Genomic DNA, 11,884 nt, shown 5'->3' with positions numbered 1-11,884 from the left:
CTGAGACGTATTCGGCGAAGGTGCAGGGCAATAGAGAGTGCCTATCGTCAAGGGTCTGCCGGTGAAAGTGAAGCACGCGCGATAAACATTTCAATTGCTAATTTAAGAAGAGTTAGTGACCAGTTTAGCGCTGATGCTATTCAAAATTTGATTGAAAGTCTAACAGATCTCCGATCTGTCATCATGGCGGGACCCGCTCCTAATGGGGACCCGCTCCTAATCGTGGACGTGTTTGTTCCCATGTGGTACATCGTTTGCAGACCGGTAAAATGGCTACAATTTTTTCTCATTGCTTTTTTTTTTTATGTATTTTTCTTCGTACTACACGCGGGTTTTACTGACGACCTACGGTGACTTACCTTCAATCACCCTGTCAAACATCGTTTTATACCAGTAGTTTTCCTGCAGCTCAGTAGACTATTAAGTAACACGATGGCTATACACTTTTAAGCAGTAACTAGTAGTCTTTTAGTTATTTAATTGTAATTTTGAAATATTTTTTTCTTGAGTAGAATGGTTAGAGAAAATAGCTGCTCGTGGGTTTGAAGCTGCATGTACTTTTATGTACATCTGTATGTGTATATGCCTGTACTGTATATAGTATATAAAAACACGTAGTGATTCATTTGCTTGAATTCCTTAATCCTTTTATTTCCATACTTTAGGTAGACGAGGGAGACCAGCACTTGACATTACAAGGGATCAAATTGAACTGCTCCTCACTCATGGCTTTACAGTGAGAGCCATCGCGGGGATGTTGGGTTGCTCCTCTTCATACCTGCATAAAAAAATGAAGTCTTTTCAGATTTCAGCCAGAAATAGATTTACTCCCATTCATGATGTTGACCTGGAGGAGCATGTCAGAAGATTGCACAGCCAATTTCCCAGATCAGGCTCGGAAGTAAGTGTTCTGCAACATACTCTTGTCCCTTCATGTATATATCATTATATTCAGTGTGAAAGTGTACTTTCTTTATTGTGTTGTTTTATGAACCTGTTGCAGATGATGAGGGCATACCTGCGTGCTGATGGTATTGTAGTACAAAGAAAAAGAGTTCGAGAAATCCTCAACCGTATTGACCCAGCTGCTGCAGCCCAGAGATGGAGCCAGACTGTGGCTAGAAGAACATACTATGTGCCATTTCCCAATAGTTTATGGCACATAGATGGGCATATGCGTCTCATTCGGTAATAAGGGATCATCTTACATTTGTACTCGTGGGAGCATTAGAAAGCCATATTGTATGGACAGCACAGATTAAATAGAATTTTGTCATTTGTATATCCTTTCAGATTTCAGCCAGAAATAGATTTACTCCCATTCATGATGTTGACCTGGAGGAGCATGTCAGAAGATTGCACAGCCAATTTCCCAGATCAGGCTCGGAAGTAAGTGTTCTGCAACATACTCTTGTCCCTTCATGTATATATCATTATATTCAGTGTCAAAGTATATTTTCTTTATTGTGTTGTTTTATGAACCTGTTGCAGATGATGAGGGCATACCTGCGTGCTGATGGTATTGTAGTACAAAGAAAAAGAGTTCGAGAAATCCTCAACCGTATTGACCCAGCTGCTGCAGCCCAGAGATGGAGCCAGACTGTGGCTAGAAGAACATACTATGTGCCATTTCCCAATAGTTTATGGCACATAGATGGGCATATGCGTCTCATTCGGTAATAAGGGATCATCTTACATTTGTACTCGTGGGAGCATTAGAAAGCCATATTGTATGGACAGCACAGATTAAATTGAATTTTATCATTTTTATATCCAAGTTACACAAACTCCAAATTGCCTCCATGTAGTCTTAAGTGCACAGCAATATCATCTCTACCGAGATGATATTTTAAACAAGATGTGAAACTTGATTGTTTTCTGGTATTTAATCCATTATTCTTTTTATGTTTGTTTTACAGGTGGGGGTTTGTGACACATGCTGGCATTGATGGGAATTCCAGGCTAATAACGTACCTCAACTGCAGCACAGACAACACAGCTTTGACAGTGTTGAAATATTTTGTCCAAGCTACCTGCCTGTATGGGTTACCCTCCAGAGTAAGATCCGACCATGGTGGTGAAAACACTCTGGTTGCTCTTTTAATGAACCTGCTGCACGGACAAGAGCATGCAAGGCACATTACAGGCCAGTCTGTGCACAATCAACGTATCGAACGCCTTTGGAGAGATGTTTTTCATCAGGTTGTGCACTACTTTTACACGCTGTTCTATTCGTTTGAAGATGAACAAATACTGAACCCTGAAGACATAATTCACAAAATGGCACTACAGATTGTATACAAGCCAGAAATTGAAAAACGACTGTGCTTATTCAAATGTGGTTGGAACAACCATAGAATGAGAACAGCAAACAACCGCACTCCAACACAAATTTGGATGGAGGGCATGTTAGCCAACAGTGAGCAGGAAACAACAGCCCTCAACAATGTCTTTGGAGATGACCCTTACAGCCAAGAAAATCTCGAAGCTGGCTTGGCAAGACACGGCATACAGCTCAACCAGTTTCAAGCAAACAGTGAGGGTCTTGAACAACCAGTAACTATATCACAGCAACTTAACCTGAGTCCAGAGCACCTGCAATATGTTCAAAATGCAATCAATGAAACAACAGACTTGAGGGAAAAATACCTGGTGTGTGCAAGAACGATTAGAAATATTATTGAAGGGAGATAAACGCACCTCTACACCTTTCCAAAGCCCAAGGAGTCGCCTATTGCCTGGGAGAGCATCTGCTGCAGGTCGTTCTCCTCTGTAACTCCTCTCGGCAGGTACAAACACAACATGCAGGTAGACGCGTAGGGCAAACGTCGCATGCCCTCCGCCTGGTCATAAAAATCGACACAGATGTTGTCGCGGAAACCCAGGACAGGAACTTCATCTGCCCCAGTGATGAAGACGAGAAGGTCTTCAAATCTGATTTCAACCATTTTGTCTGCCATTGGACAAAAAAAAAAAGTAAATCAAACATAACATCTGAACAGCCATCTCCTCGTGTAACAAATTTAGGGTATATGAACATAATGGAAGGAAATAGATTTGCATTTCATTAAAGTTTCTATCAACCCTTTCTTGTGTCATTTACATTGTCCTCAAATGGTAAAACATCCGACTATAGCACTTTGATCAGTCCGTCAAAGTAGTGAAAATTCTAAGTGTGCCATTTTGTTTGTGCAAGGTATTTAATAATTTCTGCAACAAAGGCTTGATTAAGTTACCCTCAATCATATTCAAAACCATTTCCCAGCTGTAGATGGTGTCCTCCTCTGTCTGCCGATTATTGGTTCCTCTGTCACTGTAATTATAAGTGAGGATGGCTTTGAAGGCTGCCTTTGACAGAGGTTCCTGCATGTTGGTGAACAGGGGCAAGAAAGCGATCCAGTTTTTCTTGACAAGGTCCCACAACTTTCCGTATGCATTCATTCCCTCTGTGAACTGGTGTATCATCTTGGCTGTTCTATAATGCAACAGTGAGAACATATGCAGAGTATATTAGTCTGGAACAGTTTTGAATCCCTGATATTCATTTGGAGTTTTTCATAAAACGCATAATTGGGCCCAAATTCATATGACCGTAGGGTATGTAGTCATAATTACGTTTTTACAATAGCTTTCCATTTTTAGCAGTCATGACCAGGTCAGAAAGTGGAAAACCCCTATACGCACACCTTTTCATGATTTAATTTCATCTGTCGCTTGTTTCATCAATGAGAAACAAATTTCCAACTGATATTCGGCTGGGACCTCTGTAAGTTGTAAGAGCAACATTATTTTTGTCTTGAGAATTAGCAACACTAGTATTGCCGATTCTGCAAAACCGGAAATGTTGGAAAATTAAGCATTCGTGATAATTTTTTACTCTTCTATATGGTACTCTTGATTTGAAGATAAACACTAGTGCAGTGGAAATTTAATATATTTCCACTGCATCTTTATGTAGTCCCTGATTGGTTTGTGTGCGCCTATTCGGTAGGCGGAACTACCGAATAGGCGCACACAAACCAATCTGGGGCTACATTTAGATCGTGTGTGCCATATATAGGAGTCAAAAAAATAAGTACTTCATGAAGCTTCATTTGTCCATCACGATTTGTTGTCGATTCAAAACTTGTTGCAATTTTTAACATTTCAAAATATAAGTTACTCAAGGCAGGGTCTGATTGAAATCTACATATTTACATCACCTCAGTGACACTATTTCGTAACAGTTAAAAGTTGAAATGTTTCTTTCCTTTGCATGTTTTTACCTGAGATAGATGTAATGCTTGACAACATATGCATAGATTTTTGGCATGTCTTCAACTTTGGCACTAAATATTCCTGGGATGCCACACTCAGAAATCCAGTCCCCCAAGTCACGTTGGAGTGCTATCAGGTCCTCATTTGTCTTGCACTGTTCAATCTGAGAGACAAGAGTGGGAACAATGCAGCCGAGTCTCAGACTGAACTTTCTTTTCATAGAAATAAACAGCAACTGGTAGTAGTTTGACTCTTTACAAATACATCTTTAAATGACAATCATGATGTACCCTTTTGACTTTGCTTTGCACATCTGGGTCAGGCAGCACATGCCAGTCAAACTGCTCCAGTGTTGGCTCCTGGCCGCACATCAACTGGAAGAGGCAAGGATCCAGGGCCTTAATGCATGGACCACCATGAGCAATTGACCAAGCGATAAGGTTGCCACCTTTCAAATATTTTTGCTGGTCTAGAGCTGTTTGGTCATAACTCAGAAAGACCTGGGCAGTCTTTCCTTCAAAAATTCCAAGGGAGGTCTGTACCTCTATCATCAGGAGTCTAGGATAAAAATCAAAAGAAAAGGGTTTCTTTCAGCCATTCATTCATCTTATGAATTGCTTTGCTGGCGTGCTGGAGCCCATCCCAGCTGTCTTTGTGCGGTAGGCGATATACACCCTGAACTGGTCGTCAACCAATCACAAGCTACACTGAGACGAACAACCATTCACACCAATTTGGAGCAGTCAACTGGCTGGCAACCAGTTCAGAGTGCTGTGCGCATTCCGCCTGAAGACAGCAGGGATAAGCTCCAGCACCCCTGTGTTGAAACTGGAAAATTAAAACTGGCATTCATACCTGAAAAACTCCCGCTGTGGTCCCCCCATATCATCTGCATGTTCTCCGACAAACTCTATGTGTGATGAATGGGTCCAACAGAAAGTCACTCTGGAGATTGCTTTAATGGCACTCTCCAGAAGCTTACTCCTTCTGATACAAATGGTGGATACCAGATTGCCAGAAATGTGATCCTCGTGAAAAGTCCTCAAAATAGTGGCAAGATCCACTTCTTCCTAATGTATATTAAAAGAACAGTACATTAGAAATGAATGGCAAAACAATGGCAGAGAGAGGCAAAGCAATTCTTGCTACTTATGAATATTTAAAATACAGTGTCATAAACAACTCCTGAAAAAAAACAAAAACATTTTGGCATATGTTATGTTTCAAAAGAGCGCTAACTTACTGATGGAGGACTGTCATTTTCATAAGCAACTGCCATGAGGTCATCATCTGACCTCTCTTCTTCAGAATCATCAAAAAAAAAAGTCATCCACACGAGTCCTAAAAATCAGATTACCCTGCTGTGCGCATTCCGCCTGAAGACAGCAGGGATAAGCTCCAGCACCCCTGTGTTGAAACTGGAAAATTAAAACTGGCATTCATACCTGAAAAACTCCCGCTGTGGTCCCCCCATATCATCTGCATCTTCTCCTACAAACTCTATGTGTGGTGACTGGGTCCAACAGAAAGTCACTCTGGAGATTGCTTTAATGGCACTCTCCAGAAGCTTACTCCTTCTGATACAAATGGTGGATACCAGATTGCCAGAAATGTGATCCTCGTGAAAAGTCCTCAAAATAGTGGCAAGATCCACTTCTTCCTAATGTATATTAAAAGAACAGTACATTAGAAATGAATGGCAAAACAATGGCAGAGAGAGGCAAAACAATTCTTTCCACTTATGAATATTTAAACTGCAGTGTCATAAACAACTCCTGAAAAAAAAAAACATTTTGGCCTATGTTATGTTTACAAGAGCTCTAACTTACTGATGGAGGACTGTCATTTTCATAAGGAACTGCCATGAGGTCATCATCTGACCTCTCTTCTTCAGAATCATCAATAAAAAAGTCATCCACACGAGTCCTAAAAATCAGATTACCCAAATCATAATTACATACTGGAACCCCAGACTCTCAAACCATTTGCATCATAGATGTACTGCATTTTGATTTATCTACAGATGTATTGTGATTTAATTCATGCATGTGGATCTCCTTAATTTCTTGTTCATTCGCATTGGTGTCCGTAGAGTAAAAGTGACAAATCATTTATTTGCTTTCTGTATTTTCCATAGAGTTTTGCTGGAGAAAAAGCTTCTTATATTCAAACCTTCATAAAGGACAAAACTTTCTCCAGAGTGTTAATAAGAAAGGGCTGTTTAACTATCTGTCAATATACAGGGCACAGCACAAGTGTTGAGGGCAGAACAGAAATTGAATAGAATTCATATGGTACATGTTTCTAAACCTAGAAAATACCTGTTCGTTGATTCCAAGCATGTCACTCTGTAAAATACCTTCAAAAGTACAAATGGTGCATGTTATAATGTGAAAACATGAACATGTCTGCGTCATCCACACGAGTCCTAAAAATCAGATTACCCAAATCATAATTACAGACTGGAACTTCAGACTCTCAAACCATTTGCATCATAGATGTACTGCATTTTGATTTATCTACAGATGTATTGTGATTTAATTCATGCATGTGGATCGCCTTAATTTCTTGTTCATTCGCATTGGTGCCCGTAGAGTAAAAGTGACAAATCATTTATTTGCTTTCTGTATTTTCCATAGAGTTTTGCTGGAGAAAAAGCTTCTTATATTCAAACCTTCATAAAGGACGAAACTTTCTCCAGAGTGTTAATAAGAAAGGGCTGTTTAACTGGACTTTTTTGGACTTTAACTGACTCTGTCAATATACAGGGCACAGCACAAGTGCTGAGGACAGAACAGAAATTGAATAGAATTCCGTGTCACATATGGTACATGTTTCTAAACCTACAAAATACCTGTTCATTGATTCCAAGCATGTCGCTCTGTAAAATACCTTCAAAAGTACAAATGGTGCATGTTATAATGTGAAAACATGAACATGTCTGCAGTCATATTTTCAGAACATATGAGAGATTATTTATAATCTCCATGTGGGGATATACCTCTGGGGTCCCTGCATTGAGCCACTGTGCAGAATCCAAACTTGACTCTAAGCTTGGCTCCTGTTGGAAAGAGTTAGACTTACATGCAGCTGTCTTTTTTGACGTGTACACCGAGAGGGTGCCTTTTTATCTCCAATTGTAACCATTGAGGTCACAATTGCCTCCAGTCTGAATTATTAATTATAAACTACAACATTGGGGACAAATACTTACTTGACAAGAGTCCAAGCCTCTGCCAGCTGAGCTTCCATCATTGTTCATCGATGAAGACAAAGCTATGGCATTGAAGGGCAAAGACTGAGAACTTGCATCAGAATTGTTGTTAGATGTGACAAATGACAAGTGAACTGGTACTGCAGGAGCAGAGGGCATGACCTGAGGGACTGCAGGTGAGGGCAGAGATACGATACCTGATGATGCAGGGGGTCGAGATTGAGTACTGGGTGAGACCTCAGTCTGGTGGCTGTTGAGGTAGCAGTAGGTGAAGCCATCAGTGTTGTGGATGGTGGAGGAGAAAAATACTGGGGAAGGCTCTCGTGTTCAGTTGGCTGGGATGTCTCTGGTACAGCGTGAGTATTTTCAAATTCAGCGATCTACGTTGACAAGACAAACTCTTATTAATCAGTCAGAGTGCTAATATCCAAAAGGAATGTTTAATCAATACAAAGACTAACCTCTAACGGCAGTGTAATATTGGTCTGGGGAAGAATATATAATCTGCTTCTGCCAACTGCTGTTTTGAGGTCCTTTAAAGTGTTTGCCTGAATTCTAGTCAGACGCCTTGACTTATCAGCTCTTGCGAGATGAAATCCAATAACATTTAGGCTAACTGATGGGAAGCTTTGACAAATGTAATTATTAAACTCTGCGAGACTCCATGAAAGTTGTGCATAACACTCGGGGGAGTTTGTCCCTTGCAGATCATGACTTGGGATCCCTGGAAAATAAATACCCATCCCCCAGAAAAAAAGAAAAATCAAACATGAGCATCATTTTATATGTAAAAAAAAAAGAAAAATCAAACATATGAGCATCATTTTATTTGTAAATAATTTTTTAAATAAAAGCACAAGGGTATGTACTATTCCTACATTTGAGGTCACTTATACCCTTACCCACCATCATTTTAAAAATAAAAGCACAAGGGTATGTACTGTTCCTACGTTTGAGGTCACTTATACCCTTACCCAGGGTGCCCGTAGAGTAAAAGTGACAAATCATTTATTTGCTTTCTGTATTTTCCATAGAGTTTTGCTGGAGAAAAAGCTTCTTATATTCAAACCTTCATAAAGGACAAAACTTTCTCCAGAGTGTTAATAAGAAAGGGCTGTTTAACTATCTGTCAATATACAGGGCACAGCACAAGTGCTGAGGACAGAACAGAAATTGAATAGAATTCCGTGTCACATATGGTACATGTTTCTAAACCTAGAAAATACCTGTTCGTTGATTCCAAGCATGTCACTCTGTAAAATACCTTCAAAAGTACAAATGGTGCATGTTATAATGTGAAAACATGAACATGTCTGCAGTCATATTTTCAGAACATATGAGAGATTATTTATAATCTCCATGTGGGGATATACCTCTGGGGTCCCTGCATTGAGCCACTGTGCAGAATCCAAACTTGACTCTAAGCTTGGCTCCTGTTGGAAAGAGTTAGACTTACATCCAGCTGTCTTTTTTGACGTGTACACCGAGAGGGCGCCTTTTAATCTCCAATTGTAACCATTTAGCTCTCAATTGCGTCCAGTCTGAATTATTAAATATAAACGACAACATTGTGGAGAAATACTTACTTGACAAGAGTCCAAGCCTGTGCTTGCTGAGCTTCCATCATTGTTCATCGATGAAGACAAAGCTATGGCATTGAAGGGCAAAGACTGAGAACTTGCATCAGAATTGTTGTTAGATGTGACAAATGACAAGTGAACTGGTACTGCAGGAGCCGAGGGCATGACCTGAGGGACTGCAGGTGAGGGCAGAGATACGATACCTGATGATGCAGGGGGTCGAGATTGAGTACTGGGTGAGACCTCAGGTCTGGTGGCTGTTGAGGTAGCAGTAGGTGAAGCCATCAGTGTTGTGGATAGTGGAGGAGAAAAATACTGGGGAAGGCTCTCGTGTTCAGTTGGCTGGGATGTCTCTGGTACAGCGTGAGTATTTTCAAATTCAGCGATCTATGTTGACAAGACAAACTCTTATTAATCAGTCAGAGTGCTAATATCCAAAAGGAATGTTTAATCAATACAAAGACTAACCTCTAACGGCAGTGTAATATTGGTCTGGGGAAGAATATATAATCTGCTTCTGCCAACTGCTGTTTTGAGGTCCTTTAAAGTGTTTGCCTGAATTCTAGTCAGACGCCTTGACTTATCAGCTCTTGCGAGATGAAATCCAATAACATTTAGGCTAACTGATGGGAAGCTTTGACAAATGTAATTATTAAACTCTGCGAGACTCCATGAAAGTTGTGCATAACACTCGGGGGAGTTTGTCCCTTGCAGATCATGACTTGGGATCCCTGGAAAATAAATACCCATCCCCCAGAAAAAAAGAAAAATCAAACATGAGCATCATTTTATATGTAAATCATTTTAAAAATAAAAGCACAAGGGTATGTACTGTTCCTACGTTTGAGGTCACTTATACCCTTACCCAGCGTTTTATCAATGACAATAACATTAAGTTAATTGGAAATACCAATCTTGACATTGCTGGTGTTTATTTTTAAACAATACAAACAAGCATTGATTTTCTTTAAAGCATAAGGATTTTCTGAGTGACCCCGAACTTTTGAACAGTAGTGATATGGCTGGCAACCAGTTCAGGACTACACATCCAATGAAGCAATAACAGTAACAAATGGGGGTGGGGGGTAAAAATACAATTTCACTGTGAAAAACTGTCATTTGTGCATTACCCAAACCAATTCTGGTCAGTTTGCAGCATTCCGAATGAGGCGGGAGTGCAAGATGATCGGAATTCGGCAACAGGAATAGCCTTACTCTCCAGACTCCGTGTATCCCACGAACACGTGCTTGCGTTTCTGTATACAGGAACAGAATATGCAACTGTCAATCGTACCTTCAGCAAATTGGGGACAGGTATTCTAATCTCAAAATAGCCAAAGACGTTCGGGCAAATAATCTTCGATTCCTCGCTCATTATTATATACTTACGCTCAGTTACACAGAACCAAATAAAAGGCATATGGCCAAAACTATTTAATTTTTATCGTATTATTCATAACATTGATTGAAACTCATATCGTATTATTCATAACATTGAAACTCACGCAATAGCAACATTTATAGAGCCAATAAGATTAGTCAAAGTTAGCCTACCTGCCGTCGGGCCTGCTCTTCTTCGTCTCCGAAAAGCGCTTCTTGTGGCTCGCAATACATTATTGTCGTCCATACGCACCGCCAATTCTCGTCTGGCAACGTCAAGAGCGTTCCAGACGCGATTAATAACTTCACTGAAACCACTTTCGGTGGCAGATTCAGCTGAATTGCCGCTCATATCTGCAGGAGGCCCGCCAAATAACTTCACTGCGTATGAGACGTCTACTTCCAGCCGATTGGTGTGTTTGACTAATCCGGAATAGCAGCGGATCCCACAAACGTATACCAAAATAAATTCTAACATAAAAATGCTTCAGTTACAAAATAAGGTCACACAACCGATAAAGTACAACATAGAACGCTGGTAAGAAAATTACCAGGATAAGACTGAGGATAACAAAAAGTTCTTGCAAATGACAAGGGAAATTGCAAATGAAAACTCTTGTGATAAAAAGACAAGGAAAAACCACTCAACATGAAAAACAAAAACACAACAAAATGCTTACAGTGTCTCTTATTTATTACATATGAGAATTTTAAATTTTGATACATATTTTAGCAAGCATCATGGTTGTTGCCATGTTTGATTTGCTTTCGTGGGCCACATAAAATGATGTGGCAGGCCAGATCTGGCCCCTGAGCCTTGACTTTGATCCCTGTGCTGTATAGTATCTACACAGTGTTTATCGATCCAATTTTACGGGTGCAAAATTGGGTATACAGTAGTATCACATCGATGAAATTAGTGACATATATTAAGAATGTATTTTTCATGTAATATTTAATGACTTTATAATGAATACACGGGTGGGTGGCCCAGTAGCCCAGTGGTCAGCGTTTCGACCTCACGGTGCAGAGGTACCGGGTTCAATTCCAGCTCTGGCCTTCCTGTGTGGAGTTTTCATGTTCTCTCCAGGCCTGTGTGGGTTTTCTCCGGGTACTCCGGTTTCCTCCCACATTCCAAAAACATGAATGGCAGGCTGATTAAACACTCTAAATTGTCCCTGGGTGTGAGTGTGAGCGCAGATGGTTATTTGTCTCTCTGTGCCCTGCAATTGGCTGGCAACCGGTTCAGGGTGTCCCCCGCCTACTGCCCGAAGACGGCCATGATAGGCTCCAGCACCCCCCGCGGCCCTTGTGAGGATAAAGCGGATCAGAAAATGGATGGATGGATAATTAATACACAATTAGTATTGTGTGTATGTTTTCTATTTTTTGCAACTCTGCACCGACTTTTGCACTCCACTGCGTGTGCATGTGTGTGTATATATGTATATAC

General features: G+C 40.5%; 3 protein-coding genes across 6 annotated transcripts; 1 reads left to right on the top strand and 2 right to left on the bottom strand.

The window, feature by feature from the left end:
• Positions 1-630: 630 nt before the first annotated feature.
• On the bottom strand, positions 631-7,406 carry LOC109529970 (G2/M phase-specific E3 ubiquitin-protein ligase-like). 2 transcript variants are annotated; one of them, XM_019893437.1, is made up of 9 exons: positions 7,259-7,406; positions 7,112-7,149; positions 6,087-6,183; positions 5,703-5,917; positions 4,548-4,815; positions 4,266-4,420; positions 3,237-3,475; positions 2,701-2,953; positions 631-778 (listed from the first exon to the last, which is right to left on the bottom strand). In XM_019893437.1, the coding sequence occupies exons 2-8, from the start codon at positions 7,117-7,119 to the stop codon at positions 2,703-2,705; spliced, it is 1,233 nt and encodes a 410-aa protein (XP_019748996.1). In that variant the 5' UTR covers positions 7,120-7,149; positions 7,259-7,406; the 3' UTR covers positions 631-778; positions 2,701-2,702. The 2 variants fall into 2 exon arrangements, with proteins under 2 accessions (XP_019748996.1, XP_019748997.1); XM_019893438.1 differs by lacking the exons at positions 631-778; positions 5,703-5,917; positions 6,087-6,183; positions 7,112-7,149; positions 7,259-7,406 and adding exons at positions 5,113-5,327; positions 5,501-5,581 and having other exon boundaries at positions 2,685-2,953.
• On the top strand, positions 736-2,707 carry LOC109529971 (uncharacterized). 3 transcript variants are annotated; one of them, XM_019893440.1, is made up of 3 exons: positions 736-901; positions 1,004-1,188; positions 1,920-2,707. In XM_019893440.1, exons 1-3 carry the CDS (start codon positions 755-757, stop codon positions 2,692-2,694), a joined length of 1,107 nt encoding a protein of 368 aa, XP_019748999.1. In that variant the 5' UTR covers positions 736-754; the 3' UTR covers positions 2,695-2,707. The 3 variants fall into 3 exon arrangements, with proteins under 3 accessions (XP_019748999.1, XP_019748998.1, XP_019749000.1); XM_019893439.1 differs by having other exon boundaries at positions 736-1,188; XM_019893441.1 differs by lacking the exons at positions 736-901; positions 1,004-1,188 and adding an exon at positions 1,467-1,676.
• Positions 7,407-8,467: 1,061 nt separating the features above from the next.
• LOC109529968 (uncharacterized) lies at positions 8,468-9,978 on the bottom strand. The gene is made up of 5 exons (XM_019893435.1): positions 9,520-9,978; positions 9,255-9,438; positions 9,058-9,119; positions 8,845-8,904; positions 8,468-8,735 (listed from the first exon to the last, which is right to left on the bottom strand). The coding sequence occupies exons 1-5, from the start codon at positions 9,799-9,801 to the stop codon at positions 8,601-8,603; spliced, it is 723 nt and encodes a 240-aa protein (XP_019748994.1). The 5' UTR covers positions 9,802-9,978; the 3' UTR covers positions 8,468-8,600.
• Positions 9,979-11,884: the final 1,906 nt, after the last annotated feature.

Source organism: Hippocampus comes, unplaced genomic scaffold (assembly GCF_001891065.2).
Source record: "Hippocampus comes isolate QL1 unplaced genomic scaffold, H_comes_QL1_v1.1 scaffold845, whole genome shotgun sequence".
Lineage (NCBI taxonomy): Eukaryota > Metazoa > Chordata > Actinopteri > Syngnathiformes > Syngnathidae > Hippocampus > Hippocampus comes.
This window is presented reverse-complemented; position numbering and strand designations above follow the sequence as displayed.